General features: G+C 43.4%; 1 protein-coding gene across 4 annotated transcripts in view; it reads right to left on the reverse strand.

The window, feature by feature from the left end:
* Positions 1-19,158, reverse strand: part of FYB1 (FYN binding protein 1) — a 188,425-nt gene extending 169,267 nt beyond the window's left edge. For all 4 annotated transcript variants that reach the window (XM_075328733.1, XM_075328725.1, XM_075328716.1 and 1 more), the window contains exon 1: positions 19,123-19,158. In XM_075328733.1, the coding sequence (XP_075184848.1) occupies positions 19,123-19,125 (3 nt within the window). In that variant the 5' untranslated portion in view covers positions 19,126-19,158. The remainder of the gene's footprint in view (positions 1-19,122) is intronic.
* Between the last annotated feature and the right edge of the window lie 6,137 nt (positions 19,159-25,295).

Consider the following 25,295-nt stretch of genomic DNA (forward strand, 5'->3'; position numbering starts at 1 on the left):
TAAGATATCGGTTTAAAAGAACAACCACTGACATTGCCTCTTCCAGTGATAACGAGGAGTGACGATAAGTCATTGTGTCTCTGATCGTGCTACAAAATCCGTGACAAAACTGACTGCGGAGAGCTGGATCATTCCAGGAGGTGCAGTACCTTCTGCACAACATCTGAACTGGGAGCAATGGTCCTCCAGTTTATGACAATCGTGAATCAATCTGCGGATCACTGACTCAGCCACTGCAATCTAATCGAGGTCATTGTAGATGGGGCGCAGTGCATGAAATAAAGCATCTACAGAGGTGAATATTAGAGAATTCTCAAGCAAAGAAAATGCCAAACTCTGAGGATCCCCATGAAGCAAAGACACAACAATGCCTACTGCTATGATTCAGGGACCGAGGAGGATCAACAAATGCAGAATCCCAAAAAGATAATAGAGTGGCTGGAAACTTAACGGACTGCAGACCTAATCCTGACACACAACTAGCAGTAGCCGTGGGGCGTGCCTACGATGACCTGGACGCCTCGACAAAGCCGGAGAACTAAATAATCTCACAGATAAAGATATCAGAAAGCTAATCTGCCTCGGAGTAGTCCCCAAAGATAGATAGATAGCCCCCTACATGTAAAGGCTACGGTGATATAGAAAAATACAATACAAAGCCAGAAAAAAACAGATTCAGCAAAGGTGAGGCCCAAACTATCTTTATAGAATAGGATAGGAAAGAGCAACTGTCTGCAGCCGTGAAAACCCTAATAAATACCCGCACTACTGATATTGAAAAACCCTGAGGTCACACAACCTCTCCCCCACTGTATCAACACTCAAATGTTACTGGGATACAAAAACACTAATACAGATGAGGGACTGAATTAATACCAAGTATGACAAGCACAAACCTAAGTATACAGACACTCCCAGCAGGGAATGATCCCATTCCACCACAAACTCCACACAGACAAAATAGGAATCATGCATTAGTATCAAAGCAGAAAAAAGCAACAAGAAAGTGGAAAACAAACAGCAGGAGGTACAAAGACCACTTATCCGAGAGTAGCTCTGAAAGTGAGCAGGGCAGGTTACAAAATGTCCTTAACGCACAGGAGCAATGGACCACCGGCAAGTAACAAGAGAAAGCTACTAAGTTAAGTAGCCCAGTCTGACCCTGATTGCCAGTCCTCAGCAGGTGTGGCGCTTTCATTTCACACATCAACTGTACCGCCAGCACTGACCACAAGAGGGAGCCCCAAACTAGAAAATGTATTCACAACAGCCTACACACTGAACTTCCCCTACAGAAGACACTGGACGGAGGCAAAAATACAGTTTACACGAAAAGGAAAAAATGGAAAACTTATTTTGGTCACCAACGAAACAGTCTGGCAATTTTACCTTAGATTCAGAGACAACATTTGCATGAGAAGAATCCTCTGCAGTGGTGACAAGTGATTATATCATGGTGACGCCTCAGCACACACTGAAAAAACAGGTTGGCTGGTGATAATGCTATGTGCACACTAGTGCAAACAAGGCAAAAAAAAATAAATAAATAAAATCTTACTTGAAATTACTGCACCTGACCTGCCCGGTTCTTATACAGAATAGAAGTCCCCAGCTGTGCAGTCACTAAAGGCTCCTGCGTAGACTACAACAGATGACCACTTGGACCTTTGCTTCCGAAGCGGGCCTTGTGGGTTCTACATACCTCCTTAAGTATCCGGGGAAGGTGCAGAGTAAAATAAGGTAAATCAAAAGTAATAATTTTCCAGAAGAAACTATAGGCAGACAGACTGTAGTTCCAAGCAGGGTCCACTTCAGAAATATCACCAGTGGGAAATGGAAGCCCTGAGGAAACTTTAAATAGTTACACCCACCGGGTGATAGGGCAGACTGAATTACAGCATTGGAAACACTTGTTGGCAGAAAGGCAATGAACATGCAACAAAGAGTTCAGAACCAGGACAGCAACCAAACCTGACTGTGGCTCAGTGGAGAGGAAAACAGACCACAGCTCAGGAGGCAGCCAGATCAAATCTGAGGTATGACAGGGTGTTATCAGATTGTTTTCACTGGGGACATGTATTTATGCCTCCTGTATGATGTCGCCCAGTTATAAGGAGGCAGTAACACCCAGGAGAAAGAAGAACATGCCCCTAACATAGCTTAGAGTAGGTTTCTCAGTGTTTGAGATGTAATTGTGCCGCCCCGTGCTCGGCTGCAACCGAGCCGCTCGGGTCCGGACCTTCAGTGGGTGGCTCTAGGGTCACTGGACTGTAGGGGTCCTGCGGTCACTCTGACCAAAAAGGGGTTGGCGGTTTGGGAACATAGGTGTACGGCCGGAGCCGTGTTTTAAGTTGGTGACGCCACCCACGGGATGTGGTGAAGGTGGACACCACCGCTGCAGTTATGGGGCACCTGGGGGAGATGGTATGCAGCAAGTTGTTAACCCCTCCATGGGCAGGGATGGTGGCCCTGGGACCCGTTGGGGGAGTTTTGGCGGTGCAGGGAGATGGGCAGCTGGAGGGCACTGGTATCCTCACTATTAGAATGAAACACTCGTGTCTCTGGTAAACCAAGGTGATGGTGGTCGGTGGCTGCAGTCAGGTTCCACCACCTGGTTGGTGGTCTCTGCCTTTCTCCTGCACCTGTTTGAGTTGTTGGACTACCTGCGCTTGCAGCATCAGGAGTCCGCTCCCCGGCTTGTGGATGTCGGAAGAGCCCGTTTGCCCGCAGACACTGGCCCATGGGATCTCTGAGCCTTGGCGTTGGCTTTCTATCCCCCTCGTTGGGCTATTGTTTTCTATGAGGGACTTTGGGTGGGAAAGGACCTATTAGTCCAGACCGCAATCAGTTAATTAACTCAGTCCAGTAGTTTCTAGACCTCGTTTCATGGTCTGAGTACCCCCTCTTGTGCTCCGGTTTCCAAGTCGGTTCCCTGGGTCAGCACCGGTCCACCACGGTTCCACTGAGCCGTCTTCCCGACTTCTGCAGACAGAGGCCTCCATATGCCTCCTAGCCAGAGGTGCCCAGGCTCCAACCCTGGCATCTGTCAGTCTGTCACAGGCCTGACCTACAGGTCTGACCTCCTCCACTCCACTCTCAAACTGATCTCCGACTCAAACTCAAACTGAACTGTTTTCCTGTCTCAGGCTCTCTGAACTCCTCAGTGGGCGTGGCCAACTGCCTGGCTCCGCCCCCTGGTGTGTCCATTAAGCCCTGAGGGAGGTGACTAAGGTTTTATTGCGTTGGCTGGTGTTACCTAGTGAGGGGACTGTTGTTGTGCGGGGCTCTATCTGTGACCACCTGGCTGGTCCAGGGCGTCACATAATCACACTTATATATGCTGTGCTCAAGCAACTTGTACTCTTTCTGCAGCGAGATCAGGGCTGACATTATATCACACACAGGAGTAATCTGTTCTGGGCTGCTCCTGTGTGAGATGGAATGACAGTCTGCTCTGCTTACACGTGAGAGCGAGTACAAGTTTCCTTGCGCACAACAGACATAAGTGTGATTACTGTCACATCTCTGGACAGGCCATATGGGTCTAGCTGCAGTACAGCAGAGCTCACAGTGCTATGAGAGGAGAGCTGATAGAAGGGTATATAATCTGACACAGCTAAACTCAGCTGTGCTGCGCCTCCCATCACAGGGACCTTATCTGAAATGTGAGAGCCATCTGTGCTCTATTCTTCTCAAATAAATAACATTATATTCAGTTCTGTAGCCACTATAACAGTACATTGTGTTTTTCAATCTCATATACATTTTTCTGTGTATATATTAATGAGTATATTTGTTCTGCACTGCGTAGATGAAATTCCAAGTCTCAATCTGTTCCAAAATCCATATGCAGCACATTTGTGAAAAAATATCAAAATATAAAACAAAACTTCCCTACATATCTGATTTTATTTTGCACATATTTTGGCCACCCCTACCATGTATCCGCGCTGAGGGTGCAGACATCCATACACCTGCTGCAGACAATCACTATTCTACGTTTATGCTATGTTGCTGTAGTATACTGTAGCGCTGTTATACTGTACTCGGGGCACATATGAAGCACTGGTTGCAGACATCGGGAGACGTTCCAACATTCATGGTGAGCGCACGTTTGTTCGGGGTATGAACGCTGCCATACTTGTGCTGTTTGCCCAGAGTAGTAAATGCCATCGCCTGCACATAAGTAAATACACCTCGGGGATACGCCGCCCACGTGATGATAGCTCCGCTGTCACTTCGCTCTTTGTTTTCTTATGTTGCATTAGGGTGATGATAGAACTTGCAATGTCGTTGTATCCAGCCGGAGACATACAAAAGACGCTGTATCCTTTCCTCTGATGTTCCCCTGTCTTCATGGTGGAGGATTTACGGTTCAGCAAGGTTTTGTTTCACTGTTTATACTTTCCCCATTTTTTTAAAAATGATAAAATCCCCTTTTATTTTGTGTTTTGGATGCTTTTTGCAGATTTGATTTTTTGGATTCGGGTAGATGTGGCGGACATTAAGTGGACACAGTCTTCAGAGTGAACTGCATGCACCGTGTCCAGTATTTTTTAGACTCTAGTCTTCACCAATAGATGCGGAAAAAGAAGTTTGAGGCTTAGTAAATACAAGGTTCTGCTTGGAAACAATCTTTTTTGTTTGTTTTTATGTCACTGGCCTTCCTGGAACAAGCACTGTCAATTGTCACACAGCGTTTGGCTCTAAACTCGCCAAGTGTCTTTGCGGTATCTGATGCTGGTCACATTGCAGATGCTGACACTCCACATTATGTCGTTATCTGGTGCTTATAAGTTACATAGACAGGCTCGGGCATCAACCAGCTGTGTGCTCATTTTCAATTTCTGCTAGCCTGCTGGTTATCTCTTGGATCACATGTTGTGAGAGACCTTTCACAGTTACTCCCTGCCTTTTTAAGATGGTGGAGCCTGTTTTCCTATGCCAACTATAGCTTTTGCTAAACCAGTCCGAGTGTTGTTATGTTCCAGTTTCTGGTGATTTATTGCGTGCTGCTTGGTGTGCTGGTTATCTCTTGGATCACATGTTGTGAGAGACCTTTCACAGTTACTCCCTGCCTTTTTAAGGGTGGTTTCACACATCCGGCTTTTCGCCGGTTTGCCGGATCCGGCGCTCTCACATACAGACAATACAGTACAGTGACAGCGCTGTAACTTCCGGGTCACATGCGCCGGTCACATGACAGCATGTGACCGGCGCTTGTTGCGCTGTCACTGTACTGTAGTCACTGTATGGGAGAGCGCCGGATCCGGCAAACCGGCGAAAAGCCGGATGTGTGAAACCACCCTAAGATGGTAGAGCCAGACTTCCCATGCCGACTATAGCCTTTGCTAAACCAGTCCATGTGCTGTTGTATTCCATTTGTTGGTGAGTAATTGCATGCTCCTTGTTGTGCTATGGAAAGCCTCTCGACGTCTGGTTATTTCCTCCCTGCTCTTTATTTCCTCCTTATCACATGTTGTGTTATATCTCTGTGTGTACTAACTGTGTGTTTGAGTTTTTGTTTCCCCATTTGTCCATATATGCGGGTTCAACTACCCCTGTCCCTGAGGTGGGAGAGGTGGAATATTAGATCATGGCTGGCCAGGAGCAGGGCAAGGAAGGCGGTCCAGACATCTTCACCATTAGAAGTATCTCTAGGATTAGGGACACCTAGGGCGCCCTAGTCTGAGGGGCAGTCTAGGAGCCCTGTTCCCCTGTTATCCTCTCACACCCCTTGACATCAATACTATCAATCACCATTGAGGGAGGCGGGGCAGTGGGCAGAGCAGTGCACCGAACCTCTTGGCCACACCCAGGGTGCACCAAGCATAATTTTATGATTAAAGTTAATTTTCTTTAGAACAGAGGAATCGATTAAATCACATCAGGTGTTATTTTTATACCAGTAATATCCCTTACAAGGGTACGTGCTTACTTTATACCATGATACACTCCCTTTAATGAAATGACATTTCCACTATTTTCATACATAAATCCTACATTACTGCAGGATTAGTCACAGCCGACGCGCACATCACCAGACCCGTCCCCAGTTACCGGACACTTCCTCATTTTTAATGCTCCGCCATTTGTTTATGGACCGTGGGACAGGTTAGAAAAGCAACAGAGAAGTCTCTTGTTTCACTTCCGAGTACAATGAATCCTATATGTAAATTTTTTTTTGCATGGGACAAAATGGCTTAAAGGTAATACACACATAGGAAACAACAAAGAGCGGCAGTCTCACCCTGGAAGCCGCATGCAAAGCGTCAACGCCACGGGCGGTCACATCATTACCTTATCAAACTACAGGAGTGTGATAAAAAGGGAAAAATGGCAAGAATGTGAAGAAAGGTCCAAAAATTATCATTCACACATCATGATACAAGTAAAATATATCTTTGTACCGTGTTAGCCAGTAGAGATAAAAAAATTGTTTAAAAGAACAGAGAGTCCTCAGTGGTTGATACCTTTTAATGGCTAACTGAAAAGATGGTAATAATTGCAAGCTTTCGAGACTACTCAGGTCTCTTCATCAGGCATGGTATAACACACATCATTCATTTATAATGCCAATTGGAGAACTGGTGGAACGGCACCAAACTGCAGTACCAGGTATAGCCACAATGTGTGTATGGCGCTGTGCCACAATGAAGGAAACCTTTTACTTTGCTGATCACAGAGGTGGCTAGAGATGGACCCCCAACAATCAAATATGGCGGTCCTGTCCTAACTGATAAAAAGGTCTGTCTGGTATGAGTTCGATATTAACTGAACCAGAGATACTGTTCTTGTCATGTCTCCTCTTATAACATCATAAGAAGGAACAGTGCAAGTGGTGACATCACTGAATGGATGACATTACTGGGTGGGTGACATCACTGAATGGATGACATTACTGGGTGGATAACATCACTGGATGAGTGACAACGCTGGATGGGTGACAACGCTGGGTGGGTGATCTCACTGAGTGGGTGAAATCATTGAATGGGTGACATCACTGGGTGGGTGATGTCACAGTTAGGTGTGCTTATAATGGGTATCAGTGATATTGGTTGAGATGTCCTCTTTAATAATTCCAACATAGTGTGACGCCCTGGCCGGGCCAGGTAGTCACAAATAGGCCCCTGCACAATTCCCTCACAGGTGACATCAGCTAACCTTAACCCCTTCAGCCCCCGGGCACTTTCCGTTTTTGCGTTTTTGTTTTTTGCTCCCCTTCTTCCGAGAGGCGTAACTTTTTTATTTTTCCATCAATCTTGCCATATGAGGGCTTGTTTTTTGCGGGACGAGTTGTACTTTTAAATGAAACCATAAGTTTTACCATATAGTGTACTGGAAAACGGCAAAAAAATTCCAAGTGCGGAAAAATTGCAAAAAAAAGTGGGATTGTACAATAGTTTTTGGGATATTTTATTCACCGTGTTCACTATATGGTAAAACTGATGTGTGGGTATGATGCCTCAGGTCGGTGTGAGTTTATAGACACCAAACATGTATAGGTTTACTTGTATCTAAGGGGTTAAAAAAAATTCACAAGCTTGTCCGAAAAACGTGGCGCACGTTTTGCGCCATTTTCCAAAACCCGTAGCGTTCTCATTTTTCAGGATCTGAGGCTCAGTGATGGCTTATTTTTTGCGTCTCGACCTGACGTTCTTAACGGTACCATTTTTGCGCAGATGCTACGTTTTGATCGCCTGTTATTGCATTTTGCGCAAAATTTGCGGCGACCAAAAAACGTAATTTTGGCGTTTGGAATTTTTTTGCCGCTACGCCGTTTACTGATCAGATTCATTGATTTTATATTTTGATAGATCGGGCATTTCTGAACGTGGCGATACCAAATATGTGTGTATTTTTTATTTTTTTAACCCTTTAATTTTCAATGGGGTGAAAGGGGGGTGATTTGAACTTTTAGGTTTTTTTATTTTTTTTAATTTTTTAAAACTTTTTTTTTTTTATTTTACTAGTCCCCCTAGGGGGCTATTGCGATCAGCAATCCGATCGCTCTGCACTATCTGCAGATCTCAGCTACAGAGCTGAGAACTGCAGATTTGCTGCTTCACTTTCAATGCCGGCTGTATTCCGACATTGAGAGGAAGTGACTCATGTTAGCCACAGGCGTCATCACATGACCCTGTGCTACCATGGCAACCGCCGAAAGTCACGTGATCATGTCACGTGACTTCCGGCGGGGGCGGGGTAAGTCACTGTCATGGCGGCGCCCATATACATATCGCTGCCAAGACTTTGGCAGCGAAATGTAAGGGGTTAATGGCCGCAGGTGGAAGCGATTCCACCCGTGGCTAGCAGGCACACATATCAGCTGTTGATAACAGCTGATATGTGCGCGTCTCGCCGCCGCCGACCGGCGGCAGGGGGCAGGGCTTACCGGCACACGATCCATGACGTATCTAGTACGTCATGGGTCGTTAAGGGGTTAAAACCCTAGTCACCCCCCTCAGGGCTAGATGGACACACCAGGGGGCGGAACCAGGCGGTTGGAAGACGCCCACCAAGGAGTCTAGACAGCCCGGGGCGAGAAAGTAAACAGTTCAGTTCAGTTCAGTTTTAGAATCCAGTATGAGTGGAGGTCAGGTCTCTGTGTCAGGCCTGATGCAAAGTGACAGGTGCCAGGGTAGGAGCCCTGGTGCCTTTGGCTAGGAGGCAGACGGCGGTCTCCGTCTGCAGCAGCCGGGAAGACGGCTCGGTGGAACCGAGGTGGACCGGGACAGGGTAGTGGCCCGCCGGTACCGACCCGGGGAACCGACTCGGAAACCGGAGCACACAGGGGGGTACTCTGACCCTGAAGCTAGGTCCAGAAGCGACTGGAACTGGTTAACTAACTAATTGAGGCCAGGACTAGAGGTCCTGTCCCACCCAAAGTCCCGATAGAAGACAACAGCCCCCCGAGGGGGATAAAAGGCCACAGCCAGGGCTCAGAGATCCCACAGGTCAGCGTCTGCGGGCAAGGGCTCCTTAGGCCACATCCAGCCGGGAGCGGACTCCTGAAGTTGCAAGCACAGGCAGTCCACCATTACACAAAGGTGCAGGAGAAAGACAGAGACCACCAGCCGGTTGGGGGACCAGAACGCAGCCGGCTGCGGGCACCGACCACCATCACCTTGGTTTACCAGAGACTCGTGTGTTTCCTTCAATAGTGAGTACACCAGCACCCTACGGTCGCCCATCTCCCTGCACCAACCAAGCACCCTACGGGTCCCGGGGCCACCATCCCTGCCCACGGAGGGGTTAACAACTTGCTGCACAACATCTCCCCCAGGTGCCCAGTAACTGCAGCGGTGGTGTCCACCCTCACCACATACCGTGGGTGGCGTCACGAACCTAGTACGGCCCAGCCCGTACATATACGTCCTACATCCACCATCCTCAAACCCTTTTCATTCGGAGTGTCCGCGGGATCCCCTGGGTCCGGAGACCCTCGAGCCACCCACCGGAAGGCCCAGACCTGAGCAGCGGCAGGCTGCCAGCACGGGGGCAGCACAATAGGTCTTGATATCACAGATAAATAGTGACATTACAGTGTCGACCTTATAAAGGCTTAAAATGGAGTACCAGCACCTCAAACTGTCAGACAGTCGGCCAACGGCAGCTTCTCCAAGAATCAGAGGTGGGCTACACTATATTGAGGACAGTATTGGTCATCTGTCACTGAATTACTGAATATTGGCTCTTCATTCAGTCCTATTGCTCCCCTATTGCTCCTCGCCACCGATGTATAACATTCAGCCCCTCATCACCAGTGTACAATGTCCGGACCTCCCAAATGTCATCTGCCATTAATAATGTGACAGAGCAGCCAGTGGTGTAGAGCTCACTGATACCAGTGCGTCCTGTAATAGGAGCCACCGGGGTATCAAGTCCGTTCCTGACATTTCTCCGAACCCTTCCCATCTCCTGTGTGTGAAATTGAGAAGTGGAAAGAACCTCAGTATCTCAGACACAAAGTGGAGATCACGTAACTGGCCAAACTCAGATGAAGGCTCTTAAAGGGGCCAAAACGTTGGTACGGGCCTCTGGATTATCTGGGGATTTTTTTGCTCAAAATGTAATTAAATGAGCAATTTTTGAAACTCAAGCATTTGTTTCATTGTTGTGCCAGAGCTATTCTCTATAAAATAGTGTTCCTTTGCTCTTAGCTCAGTGAACAACAGTGAGCAGAGCCCTAACCTTATAGCTACACTGGAAGCATCGGCCTACATGAACGTCCCTCCACTGTGGCCCAGTTATCTCTCGGGTCTGGTCTCTCTCTGGTCTTCCCAACTCCAGTATCTCTCGGGTCTTCTCTCGGGTCCAGTCACCTTTGGGTCTTTTCTCTCTAGGGTCTTCACTCACGTATGGTTGGTCTCTCTTGGGTCTGTACTCAGGTCTGGCACTTCTCTAGTTTTCTCTTAGTCTGATCTCTCTTGGGTCTTCACTCGGCCGCCGTCTCACTCATGTCTTCATTCAGGTCTGGTCTCTCTCAGGTCCAGTCACCTTTGGGTCTTCTCTCAGGTCTTATCTCTCTTGGGTTTTCACTCATCTATGGTCTCTCTCGGGTCTTTATTCAGGTCTTGTACCTCTCTAGTCTTCCCGATTCTGGTCTCTCTTGGGTCTTCTGTCTGCTCCAGGCTCCCTCGGGTCTTCTCTCTTAGTCTGATCTCTTTTGGGTCTTCACTCGGCCGCAGTCTCACTTGTGTCTTCATTCAGGTCTGGTCTATCTCGGGTCCTCTCTCAATTTATTTACTCAATCTTGGGTTCTCGTAATGGTGGCTATAAGCCATCTTCGCTGCTCTCACGATCATCCTCCCCTTCTCAGCCCTCTTGAGCCTTTTATAATTATTACCTGCTCCACAGCTTTCACCTAACCTGGCATCTTCTTCAATCTCTTCCCTGAGGAAACATGTACTTCACCCTTGAGTTCCTACTAATGCAATTCTTTCTACTTCCACTTTCTCTATGATGTTTGACCAGAAGATGGTGGTGTTCACTTGCAGTCATTCTGTGCATGTCTTCTCACTTGTCTATCCCCGTACATTGATATTAACATCAGCTCAAACACTGAGCCCCCAAGTCTGGGTTTGGTGAATGCCAGGTGTAGCACTATGGAGGTATTTTTCAGGGAATCAGCCTCTTCGTTCCTAGCAGACAATGTGGACAATTGTAGCTTCCAGCTTTGCGGGAACAGTTTGGAGAAGACCCATTTCTATTCCCCATGATTTCTGCCCAATGCACAAGGTCACAGTGTAATGCCCATGCTAGCATCCCCACGCTGTCATGCTTCCCAGGAGAGATGTGGCCCCTGAAAACCACAGGTTCCTATTCAGACTTGAAGAAACTCTAAATCTGGCCCTGGTTTGTCCCTGCCTGACCACAGAGGTTGGCACCCTAAGATTACGCAATGCCGTCCCCACTCAACATCGTCTGATCTTGAGTGTCCCCCAGGAACTCGCAAACAATTTCCAGGAAAAAGCAATAGAGATAAATCGGCAAGATAATCCTTAGCGGAGGAACTGGGACTCCAAACATCCATCTGTCTTGGATTATAGCCAGCAATGACGATATGTGCAGGGTGAGAATGAATGAATTGCCCCTACCAAGATGTGATAGGGCAAACAAATCGAGGAAGTGAAAGCACCTGAATAGGAAAGCAACGCAAAGGAAAGATGGCAACTGTGATCAATCACAACCCACCCTAGATTACAGAGGACATGTGATAGGATGGGAAACATGAGACAGGAGTCGCGTCAGAGCAGCGTACTGTCAGCATTGTGGACTATTCAGTCAACATAACAGGACACTGAGCGGAGCCGGACTAAAGGACGGGATCAACACCTTTCTTTGGCTGAATGAGAATGAAGATCCATCTCAGTCAGCCTGACAGGTTTAGTGCTTCTGTCTAGCGCTTCATGTGGCCCGTCCTGACAGTCACCATCTTTAAAATCCTGACAGTGCACTACATAAATCATACCCTTTTTGCTAACTAAAGGTATTTAAAAAAATGTGTAATATTTAAATGTGTATTAGTTACGGTATTATATTTTTTATCGTGTTACATTTCTCAGAGAACTCCTTTAACTATCAGCACTGTCTGCGATATTACAGAATGCGTGGTAACAGCGCAGGATGGAGAAAGGAGCATATGCAACAAGGGGTGTGGGCACTATGCAATAAGGTCAGATCCTCAGCTGCCAGACAGCACAATAGTGCACACGTAGCGCTATGTTACAGGACGCTAGTGCACACATAGCGGTATGTTACAGCACACTAGTGCACACGTAGCAGTATGGTACAGCACACTAGTACAAACGTAGCGGTATGTTACAGCACACTAGTGCACACGTAGCAGTATGGTACAGCACACTAGTACAAACGTAGCGGTATGTTACAGCACACTAGTGCACACAGAGCGGTATGTTACAGCACACTAGTGCACACGTAGCGGTATGTTACAGCAGGGTAGTCCACATATAACAATATGTTGCACTCAGTAGTGCACATTTACAGTGGCATGTAAAAGTTTGGGCACCCCTGGTCAAAATTACTGTTATTGTGACCAGTTAAGCAAGAAGATGAAATGATCTTTAAAAGCCATAAAGTTACAGATGACACATTTCCTTTGTATTTTAAGCAAAACAAAAATAAATTAATCTTTTACATTTTAAAATAAACATAAAAGATAAATGGGCTGATGCAAATGTTTGGGGACCCTGCATGGTCAGTACCTAATAGCACCCTCTTTGGTAAGTATCACAGCTTGTAAACACTTTTTGTAATCAGGCAAGAGTCTTTCATTTCTTTTTTGAGGGATTTTTATCCATTTATCTATGGAGACATCTTCCAGTTCTGTGAGATTCCTGGCTCTTCTTGCATGCTGGGCTCTTCCTTGGAGACGTCTTCCAGTTCTGTGAGATGCCTGGCTCGTCTTGCATGCTCGGCTCTTCCTTGGAGATGTCTTCCTGTTCTGTGAGATTCCTGGATCGTCTTGCATGCACTGCTCTTCCTTGGAGATGTCTTCCAGTTCTGTGAGATTCCTGGATCGTCTTGCATGCACTGCTCTTCCTTGGAGATGTCTTCCAGTTCTGTGAGATTCTTGGCTATTCTTGCATGCACTGATCTTTTGAGCTGTAGCCACAAATTTTCAATGATCTTCAGATCAGGGGACTGTGAAGGTCATTGTAAAACCTTCAGCTTGTGCCTTTTGAGATCATCTATTGTGGATTTTGACATGTGTTTAGGATAATTAACCATTTGTAGAAGCCATCCTCTTTCCTCCTCTTTTCTCCTTTAATTTCTTTTATAGATGGTGTTATGTTTACATCAAGAATTTGTTGACATTTCATTTAATCCATTCTTCCCTCTTCCTGTGAAATGTTCTCCGTGCCATTGGCTGCAACACAACCCCAAAGCATGATCGATCCACCTCCATGCTTAATGGTTGGTGAGATGTTCTTTTCCTGAAATTCTGCGCCCTTTTGTCTCCACACATATCTTTGATCATTGTGGCCATAGAGTTCTATTAAACCTCATCAGTCCACAGTCATTTATTAATTACATTTCGAACTGAGGAAAGAGCAACTTGGAAACACTTTGCTGTCATCCTATAGCCTTCTCTTGCTTTGTTGTCCACCACCATTTTCAGAGTGCTAGGCAGCTGCTTAGCAGAAAAGCTGCTGTTTTTTGGCACAAGGTTGGGTTTTTATAAACTTACATCACCGGCCTTTCCTAACGATGTTAGTGAACAAGCCATAACTCTAACAGGGTAATTAAGGTCTGTAAACTTGGTTAAAGTTATCTGAGCACACAAATCTCCAAGGGTGTCCAGACTTCTGCATTGGACCATTTTTTCTTTTTATAATTTTTCAAATGTAAAAGATGAAAAATATTTTTTTGCATAAAATACAAAGGAAATTGTTCCTCTTTAACTTTATGTCTTTTAGAGATAATTTCATCTTCATCTTGCCTAACTGTTCACAATAACAGTAATTTTGCCCGACCTTTTACATGCCACTGTATGTATGTATGTATATCTTTAAACTTCAAGACGCAGTGAGCGCTTAGTCTTACTTTCGATTTATCCTTATGCATTTGCTAATATTTGTTTTTGGCCTCTGCCAGTTGTTTGACTTTTCTATTTCACCTTGGATTTTGTACAGTCGTGAGCTTAGAATTAGTCTTTGTTGGTCGGGATACATTTAGGGTTCAGATACAAATAACGAGTCCTGTTCAGAAAACTGGGCTAACATTTTAGTGTAAGTTCCCTTACAGTTGACTTTTCTGAGTAAGTTGAGGTATAACACAATTTTTGCCCATTATGTGACTTGTAACCTGAAGTTTTAGCCTTTGTTTTACCTCTGCACAAGAAGCCTCTGCAGTTTTTCCCTGTGTACTAGAAGCCTCAGCAGTTTTTCCCTTTGCACTAGACACCTCAGTAATTTTTCCCTCTGCACTAGAAACTTCAGCAGTTTTTACCTCTGCATTAGAAGCCTCAGCAGTTTTTCCCTCTGCACTAGAAGCCTCAGCAGTTTTTCCCTCTGCACTAGAAGCCTCTGCAGTTTTTTCCCTCTGCACTAGAAGCTTTAGCAGTTTTTACCTCTGCACTGGAAGCCTTAACAGTTTTTCCCTCTGCACTAGAAACCTCAGCATTTTTCCCTCTGCACTAAAAGCTTCATCACTTTTTCCCTCTGCACTAAAAGCCTCAGCAGTTTTTCCCTCTGCACTAGAATCTTCAGCAGTTTTTACCTCTGCATTAGAAGCCTCAGCAGGTTTTCCCATTGCACTACAATCCTTAGCAGTTTTTACCTCTGCACTAGAAGCCTCAGCAGATTTTCTCCCTGCACTAGAAACCTCAACAGTTTTTTCCCTCTGCACTAGAAGCTTCAGCAGTTTTTCCCTCTGAATTAGAAGCCTCAGCAGTTTTCACCTCTGCACTAGAAGCCTCATCAGTTTTTCCCTATGCACTGGAAGCCTCAGCAGTTTTTCTCTCTGCACTAGAGGCTTCAGCAGTTTTTCTCTCTGCACTAGAAGCCTCAGCAGTTTTTTCCTCTGTACTGGAAGCCTCAGTAGTTTTTTCCGCCTGCACCAGAAGCCTCAGCAGTTTTTTCCGCCTGCACTAGATGTTTCAGCAGTTTTTCTTTCTCTGTCTCTGCCTTCTTCATAGTTCTATAAGTAGCAGGTGTAATTTGATCCCTTGCTGCAGACAGATCTGTAAACTTCTTTGAGCAGTTTTTCAGAGTGAATGAGCAGTGCAGTGCAGTTTTTTATTATATTAAATGTGTATTTTTTTTTAATTTGAAGTTTCAAACTTGCTACTTGGTTACATTTTAAAACTCTTGCTTTTTTATAGAAGACTTTTCAGCAGTTTCATTAGCATCACAGACAGGATTACAAGGCTTCTATACAAAAGACAGAGTCTGTACATGCAAAATGGTCTAGAAGTCACCAAAGTGGCCGTTGTAAATATTATTCTTTTTGTAATACAGATTGTCATTTAAAGGGGGTGTCTAGAATTAAAAAAATGGTCTCTGTTTTCATCCAGATGTGCCTGCTATTGCAGCTCAGTTCGTCACTAGAAAGTGCCTTTTTCTTAATAAAAAAAACCGGACCCGCACCCACGGTAAAAACCGCGGTAAAACCGCACCCGCGTTAATTCCGGGAATTTTCCGCCAGGTCCCAGCGAATTTTTACCATTATCTATGGCAAAAACCGCAGGTACCTGCGGAAAAGAAGTGACATGCTCATTAATTCCTCGGCGGAAAATAAGCGGGTAAATCCGCAGCGGAAAATAAGCGGGTAAATCCGCGGGTATAAAAAAACGCAGTGTGCGCACAGCATTTTTTAAAACCCATAGGTTTTGCTGGGGAATGACTGCAGCAATGTTAGACACATTTTCTGCAGCAAATCCGCGGCAAAATCCGCTGTAAATCCGCAGCGTGCGCACAGGGCCCTAGCCTTGAGAAAAGATTGTTCTCGGCGATGCAATCAAATTTTGTTGAGAATGGTGAAAAATTGAAAGTTTATATGGAAGGAATTAAGAAAAGACAAAAACTGCAGATAAAAAGTCACAAATTCTTAAAGGGAATCTGTCAACAATTTTTTTTTTCCGATTTAATCTTAAAACAGCATAATGTAGGGACAGAGAACCTGATACAGTTTCATTACAATCAGTGTTTTATCAGCAGGAGATTATCCCTGCAGGACTATAAGTTTCATGCTAGCAAATACAGCTTATCTACATAACCCCGCCCTTACCCCTGATTGGCAGATTACTAATAGTGTACTTAGGAAGCTGCCAATCAGTAGTGTGGGCGGAGTTATACACAGCTCAGAATTCTAAGCACTGTTACATTCACAGCAGAGAAAACAGGGATTGCATCAAAACTAAAATCAGGCTATATGCCCCTACATCATGCATAAAAATAAAGTGTAATAAAATTTGTGACTTTTTAAACTGGCGCCTGGAGGCCCTTACATCATAAATGTTCTGATATCGGGGCTTCTAGGCATACGCATCTTATTCCAGCGGTGCTGCATAAACGGTAATTCCTAAAATTATTTCCAAAGTTTATTAGAAGGTTGTAGAACTTTTATACAATTGTAGCCTTTTTTCCCCAATGATATATTGCGGCTTTTTTCTAACATTCCACATTTCATATGTTTCTATAAAAAAACATTTGGGTGGAAATTTAGAGAAATGGAAACCCAGAGAACATCGCAACGTAATAATTGTCATGTAAAAGAGGAAGGATCATAGTTTTCCATCTGTATTACATAAGTGCAACTTGATTAAAGACATTATCTGCCAGGTACTCATTAATGTGGCAGATATGGCGGTACATATAATATAGAAAAGCGTCCTGATGAATTAAAGGGATATATCAGGGGGTGGAAGGATCTCAAAAGTTCCAGGGCACAGTCTGAAACATATCAACACGCAGTTACCAAAGGCCAATTTATAAAAGCTCTATAATAGTATCATACATTGAGCAAATAGTACCACCTAATGGTGCCAAATCTGCAGCACAGTGCACAGTGCACATGTAAGATGTATCAGGAGAAGAGAGATAAAGGGTACGGACCACCCGAGTTCATTTGGGTCACTGACACTTAATATCCCATAAACCAATTTTCTAATTTATAAAGTAGAAAATTGAACTTTGATGTGGTCATGAATCAGGTTTGAAGATGGATCGGGAGAAGAGAGATAAAGAGTATGGACCATCGGAGCTCATCTGGGTCTACGACACTTAATATCCCCTGATCCATTTTCTAATTTATAAAGCAGAAAACTGAACTTTGATGTGGTCATGACTCAGCTTAGAAGATAGATCAGGAGAAGAGAGATAAAGGATACGGACCACCAGAGCTCATCTGGGTCTACGACACTTAATATCCACTGATCCATTCCCTAATTTATAAAGCAGAAAACTGAACTTTGTTGTGGTCCTAAATCAGCTTAGAAGAATGATCAGTTGAAGAGAGATAAAGGGTACGGACCACCAGAGCTCATATGAGCCTTTGACACTAAATATCCACTGATCCAATTTCTAATTTATAAAGCAGAAACTGAAATTTGATGTGGTCATGAATCAGCTTAGAAGAATGATCAGGAGAGGAGAGATAAAGAGTATTGCCCACGTGAGATCATCTGAGTCTTTGACACTTAATATCCCCTGATCCAATTTTTAATTTATAAAGTAGAAAACTGAACTTTGATGTGGTTATCATAAATCAGCATAGAAGATGGATCAGGAGAAGAGAGATAAAGGGTACGGACCACCAGAGATCATCTGGGTCTTTGACACTTAATATCCCCTGATCCAATTTTTAATTTATAAAGTAGAAAACTGAACTTTGATGCGGTCATGAATCAGGTTAGAAGATGGATCAGGAGAAGAGAGATAAATTGTACGGACTAACGAAGCTCTTCTGGTTCTATGACACTTATTAGCCTTTATCCATTTTCTAATTTATAAAACAGAAAACTGAACTTTGATGTGGTCATGAATCAGCTTAGAAGATGGATCAGGAGAAGAGAAATAAAGATAAAGGATACCGACCACCAGAGCTGATCTGGGTCTTTGACACTTAATATCCCTGATCCATTTTCTAATTTGTAAAGTAGAAAACTGAACTTCGATGTGGTCAGCTTAGAAGAGAGATCAGGAGAAGATAGATAAAAGGTACCGACCACTGGAGCTCATCTGGGTCTATGACACTTAATATCCCCTGATCCATTTCCTAATTTATAAGGTAAATTTATAAGGTAGAAAACTGAACTTCGATGTGGTCATGAATCAGTTTAGAAGATGGATCAGAAGAAGAAAGATAAATGGTATGGACCGCTGAACTCATCTGAGTCTATGACACTTAAAATCCCTTTTTCCATTTCCTAATTTATAAAGTAGAAAACTGAACTTTGATGTGGTCATTATCAACTTAGAAGATGGATCAGGAGAAGAGAGATGAAGGGTATTATCCAGGTCTATGACACTAAGTATCCCCTGTATCCAGTTCATTTGTCAGTGAGCTCGTTCTCTTGTCTAAAAACTCTAATTTCCCTTCTCCCAAACTGTTATAAACTGTTGAATAAAAGGATACATTTCCTTAGAGGACGAGTCAGAGCCCTGAATTGTCTCACTGACAGAGCCCCTGTAAACTCATTCTACATTCTGCTATGTACAGTGATAGATATAGGAATCCACAACACAAACGCTTCTAAATTTCTCACAGGACCCCTGTTGAAAAATGCTTTTAAGCCTAAATACTTTTCATATTCTTTAAATAATACCGCCATATAGTGCTGACCATATTCTTTAAATAATACCGCCATACAGTGCTGATATAACGTTTAATTTTCCCCATATAAATGCAAAACAACTGATAGACTTTTTCTCTCTCTCACTTTCTGTATATTCCCCTTTGACGGACATCTGATATGCCTTTTCTTACAGTAATTACTTCCCTGTTGTGATACTCCGCTGACGGTGCACGGTTGTGATGTTTTTCTTGTATTCAGCTTATGCAAAAGCAAATATCAATGTCTGCAGATCTCAGAACAAGACATAATTCTGTAATTTCCCCTCTATAATGCCCCGCAGTCACATGCCCCATACTCACCATTGTGCGGCGGTGTGCACTGTGTGGCGGCGTAGTGTCGTCTGAGGCTTAATGATTATCCCTTCTCGTGGCTGGAAGTTGTGCGCACAACACTTCCCTTTTTTTTGGCTTCTCTCATTCCCTCTTATCTTCCATTATCTCACTTCACTGCTGCAGAATTTTCTCTGTATAAAAGATATTGGTGCAACATTACAAGAGTGCCAGTAATGGGCGAGCGGCGGCGATCCGGGGCTCTCCTCGCCCTCTGGCTCCAGAATTTGCAGATTTTCACAAAGGATTTCTTGTGTTTTTCTTCAGGTTTTCTAAAGAAATGTGGATGACACTTCCTTCTCCTTTACCTTATACCTGAGCATAAATCCCCACATGTAACATGACATCATAAATCAGGGCGAGTGTCACATTCACATTGTGCAGATTGTCTTTGTATGTTCTGCACATGGCCAGAAGAAATGGCGAAATAAATAATCCACCAAACTATGCTCTGAACTTTCCTCCCTTTTTGCTTTAACACTATAAACCTTCACTAGTAGGCGATGTGCACACAGTGAGTTTTTGTTGCAGTTTGCATTTTTTCTGCAGCACAATCTGTTCTCTTGTCAGTAAAGCATATGCGTTTTTGCTGCTTCTTTTGCTCTGTTTTTGCAAGTTTTTTTGCTGCATTTTTTGCAAGTTTTTTGCTGCATTTTTGCCGTATTTTGTTGCAGTTTTGCTGCTTTTTTTCCCTGCACTTTTTGCTGTTTTTTTTTATACTTTTTTTGTTTTTAGTTCAGCATTTTTTGCTGTTTTTGCAGTTTTTTTTCCATCTTTTTCTGTTTTTCTACTGCAAATTTTGCAGTGCTTTTGCTGTTTTTTTTCCTGCTTATTTTTTTGTTGTTTTTCAGCATTTTTTGCATCTTTTTTCTGTTTTGTTTTTTTTTTTACTGCACTTTTTGCAGTATTTTTGTTTTTTTTGCTGTGTTTTTGAGCATTTTTTGCAGGTTTTTGCATATTTTTTTGCTGTGTTTTTGCTTTCTGTTTTTTTCTGCTTTTTTGATGTTTTTTTTATCTTTTTCTAGTTTTCTACTGCACTCTTTGCAGTGTTTTTGCTGTTTTTGTGCTTTTTTTGCTGTTTTTCAGCAGTTTTTGAATCTTTTTTCTGTTTTTTTTAACTGCACTTTTTGCAGTATTTTGCCTGTTTTTTTCTGCTTTTTTTGCTGTGTTTTTGGTTTGTGTTTTTTTTATGCTTTTATGCTGTTTGGGTTTCTTTTAGCACTTTTTGCATTATTTTTGCATTTTTTTTGTTGTTTTGCCTTTTTCCTGTTTTTTTTCAGCATTTTTTGCTGTTCTTGCATCCGTTTTGCTGCATTTTTGCAGTATTTTAATGCGGTTTTGCTGCTTTTTTTCCCTGCACTTTTTGCTGGGTTTTTTTATACTTTTTTTGCCGTTCAGCAATTTTTGCTATGTTTTTGCAGCTTTTGCATCTTTTTCTGTTTTTCTACTGCACTCTTTTCAGTGTTTTTGCTGGGGGGTTTTCCTGTTTTTTTTTTTTTTTTTGCTGTTTTTCAGCATTTTTTTTTTACTGCACTCTTTGCAGTGTTTTTGCTGCTTTTTTTTTGCTGTTTTTTAGCATTTTTTTTTCAGTTTTTGAATTTTTTTCTGTTTTTTTTACTGCACTTTGTGCAGTATTTTGGCTGGGGGGGTTTTCTGTCTTTTTTGCTGTTTTTTTTTAGCATTTTTTGCAGTATTTTTGCATCTTTTTCGTTGTTTTTCTTTGCAACTTTTTTGCAGCTTTTTTTCTGCTGTTTTTTTTCAGCATTTTTTTGCATCTTTTTTGCTGTGTTTTTGTTTTATTTTCCTGGCACTTTTTGCAGTGTTTTTGCAGTTTTCTTTTCTACTTTTTGCTGTTTTGCTATTTTTTTTTTTTTCAGCATTTTTGCAGGTTTTTGCTGCGTTTTTGCATCTTTTTTTCTGTGTTTTTACAGGGTTTTTTTTGCTGGATTTTGTAGTTGTTTTTTTTCTGCTGCATTTTTGATGTGTCATTTGTCCACACTACATGTTTAAAAAAGTTAGTTTCATTCACCACAAAAGCAGCAAAAAACACCACTGCGTGTTTTCACTTTCATTGCTTTCAATAGTGAAAAAAAGCAGCAAAAACACTGAAAGAATTGACATTCTGCTTCTTTAAAAAAAAATGCAGCATCTTCCATTTCAGTTGGTGGGGGGAGGGGGGGGGAGAGCAGGTGTGTATCAGTGTGTGGATGAGGTTTCAGGAAACTCATAGGTTTTTCTGGTACTATAAAAAAGCAGCTTTTTTTTTGCATAAAACCAATGAAAAAATATGCAAAAAAGATGCACCAAAAGCGCACCATGTGAATATAGCCTTAGAGTTAAGCCAAATGACTGTCAGGAGGACCTTGATCTAGTGGCCACTTCAAAACTCCATGGCCACCAAACCTGACCCCTATAATAAGCCTCTTACCTACATCCCCAATGCCACCTCGGATTAGACATGCAAACATGGTGCCAGAATGATGACCAATCCACTAATGAGAAGAGGCTCCGAAGATGCCGCAGGGCTCTGATCCGGCTACGGGCTGACGTGGCCACATGATTAGGTTCCTGCATCTATTTGCGTAACTCTTCTCCATATCTCCCTATGACCTTTTTGAAATAAAATAATACAATAAATTAGTGGGGGTCCAACTGCTGAAGGGTCTTGTCTTTCTATTTCTTATTTTCTGCAACCTGTTTCACTTCTATTCTGGTGTCTGCACTTTCTCATTTGGTTTGCCCAATCACATTTTGGAAGGGGCCATTTATACTCACTATTCACATGCCTCAATGCTATCTATAATTATGGATGGATGGTTGTCTGGAATACCAGCTCCTCGATTAAGGTTTTCTGCTGTTCCCTGCAATTTGTTTGTGTGAATCTGTTATCTCCTATTTTGTTTAACCCCTTCATGACTGGCCACTTTTTCGCTTTCCGTTTTTTTTTCGCCATTCTTCTTCTAAGAGACGTAACTTTTTTTATTTTTCAGTCAATATGGTCATGTGAGGGCTCATTTTTTTGCAGAACGAGTTGTACTCTTAAATGAAACCATATGTTTTACCGTACAGTGTACTGAAAACGGCAAAAAAATTCCAAATGCAGAATAATTGCAAAAAAAGGGCAATAGCACTATTGTTTTTGAGATATTTTATCCACTGTGGTTCTTATATGGTAAAACTGATGTGTGGGTGTGATGCCTCAGGTCAGTGCGAGTTCGTAGACACCAAACATGTATAGGTTTATATACTTATATATAAGGGGTTAAAAAAAATCGGAAGTTTGTCCGAAAAAAGTGGCGCACGCTTTACGCCATATTCCGTGACCCGTAGCATTCTCATTTTTCTGGATCTACAGCTCAGTGAAGGCTTATGTTTTGCGTCTTGAGCTGACGTTTCTAATAGTACCGTTTTAGCGCAGATGCTAAGTTTTGATCGCCTGTTATTGCATTTTGCACAAAAGTTGTGTCGACAAAAAAACGTAATTTTGGCATTTGGATTCTTTTTGCCGCTACGCCGTTTACTAATTAGATTAATTGATTTTATATTTTGATAGATCGGGCATTTCTGAACGCGGCGATACCAAATGTGTGTATTTTTTTAACCCTTTCATTTTCAATGGGGCGAAAGGGGGGTGATTTGAACGGTGAGGTTTTTTGTTTTTTTAAATTTTTTAAAACTTTTTTTTTTAACTTTTTTTTTCATTTTACTAGTCCCCCTAGGGGGCTCTAGCGATCAGCAATTCGATCGCTCTGCCCTATCTGCTGATCACAGCTACACAGCTGTAAACAGCAGATACGCTCATTTTCTGATTCACACGGCTCCGGGCCGAGTGGAACTGAAAGTAGTTCATGTCTCATCACATGACCCTGCGCTACCATGACAACCACCGGAAGTCACGTGATCACGTCACATGACTTCTGATATCGGGCGGTAAGTAAAAGTTTACCGCGATCTCGATTATAATGACGCTGTCACATACTGACGGCGCCATTTAAGGGGTTAAATGGCACGAGCATATAATGATTCTGCAGTGAAAATCAGCTGAGATGTGCGCCGATCGCGGCATGCTGCCGGCGGCAGACCGTGGGCAGTAACCTTATGACCGCTAGGACGTAAAATTACTGCCCGCGGTCGTTAAGGGGTTAATTTAAGCTTGGGAGGATTTACATGTATTCTGTTACTCTTTTTGGTTTCTTGTATTGTTGAAGTTTCTCTCCTTAGGCTATGTGCGCACGTTGCGTTTTTACCCGCGTTTCCGCAGCGTTTTTAGCTGCAGCGTTTTTGCGCTAAAACGCATGCGTTTTTGTCTTCCAGCAAAATCTATGGGAAAAGATGAAATCCTGTCTCCACTTTGCTTTTTTTTCTGCAGCGTTTAATTTGCATATTTTGGGTCAAAAACCATGCTGAAAAAGAAGCAGCATGTTAGTTGTTTTTGCCATTTCTGCAGCGTTTCCTTAACATTGGAGTCAATGAGAAATGGCAAAACGCAACCAAAATCACAATTCCTGCTTTTTACCTGCTTTTTACCTGCTTTTCCACTGCGTTTTTGGCTTCAAAAACCCATGCTTTTCTGGCATAAAATTAAAGGGTTATAATGTTCCTTTACACACACACAAAAACCGAAAATTTAAATGCTAAAAAATATTAAACTTTACCTATTTTTCTGTTAAAATGTGCATAACCGCTATTATTTCATTAAAATTGATAATGTTCCATATATTTTTATTAAAAGTTAATTTTATCCTTTTTTTCTCTTTTTTCATTCGTTTTGACTATTCCAACTTTATTTCTCAGTGTCTTGATCTACAAAACGCATCTGCAGAAACGCAGGTGAAAACGCAGGTAAAAAGCGCTGAAAACGCACTAAAAACGTGGAAAATACGCATGCGTTTTTAGCGCTAAAAAATGGTCAAAAGCCATTTGGTCAAAAACCAAGGGAAGGAAAACGTGCAGAATAAACTGCAGGTACTCCGACGCAACGTGCGCACATAGCCTTAAGACATCTACAGATAAGCTGTTTGTGGTTTTCCCTTGTTTGTTATCTTTGTGTGTCCTTTAGTGCCTAGTGGGGTTGACGAAGAGCTCATCCCATCTGCTTCCTACCTAGGGCCCAGATCAAGGTCAGCCAAGGTCCAGCTCGGCGCATAGGTGTGGACTCTGTCTAGGGTGAAGAGGGACCCCAGGGACCAGCAGTAGGTTTGTTCAGGGGCCACTATCCCCCTTTCCCTAGACACAGGGTTTCCCTTCCCTCTCCTTGGTACTTCCTGATACCTAGCGTGAAACATATTCATTGACATCTTTAATAGCTTTCTGCCACCAAAAAGCTTTTGAAATAGGTCTCCAAGTGGCAGAGGAACCCAGCTGATAGGCCAATATGGAATCATTCAATTCATTAATAAGATCATTAAGAAGATCTGCGCATAAAGAGGATGGTACAACAAGTTTGTTCACAGGCACTCCCTCCGGTGCACTATCCTGAGCCTCCTGAAAGCGATGTCTGAGATTAATCCCCAGAGCACCCATCACCACACCTTCACTAAGAAGCCTACCTGGATTCTCCTCCCTTAATTCCGGAACAAAACTACTTGACAAACATCAGACATCACATTCTTAGATCCAGGGAGGTACCGTATTTTTCGTTTTATAAGACGCACTGGATTATAAGACGCATCCCAAATTAAGAGCAAGAAGAGGTGAAGAAAAAAAAAAGGGGGTCCATCTTGTAATCCAGTGGTGTCTTACCGGAGTGGCCAGTAGCAGTGGTGGAAGAGGCTGTGCTGGTGCTGGGGTTGCAGCGGAGGCTGGGGCTGCGATGGAGATGTGACGCCCTGGACTAGCCAGGTAGTCACAGACATGACAACATACACACCCCCCCCACCCTAGACAGTTACAACAGTCAACCAAAAACCCTTGTTGCCTCCCTCCAGGGTCTGATGTCCACACCAGGTGGGGCGGAGCCAGGTGGTTGGCCCCACCCACCGAGGAGTTCACAGGCCTGGAGGCGGGAAAAGCAGTCAGTTCAGAGATAGAGTTTGGAGGTGAAAGTAGGAGGTCACGAACTGCAGGTGTCTGGGTCGGAGGCCAGGCACTGACAGCAAGGTTGGCAGACGGTGGTGGCCGTCTGCAGGAGGTAGTGGAGCTCT

The sequence above is a fragment of the Anomaloglossus baeobatrachus genome, chromosome 1 (assembly GCF_048569485.1).
Source record: "Anomaloglossus baeobatrachus isolate aAnoBae1 chromosome 1, aAnoBae1.hap1, whole genome shotgun sequence".
NCBI classification, from domain to species: domain Eukaryota; kingdom Metazoa; phylum Chordata; class Amphibia; order Anura; family Aromobatidae; genus Anomaloglossus; species Anomaloglossus baeobatrachus.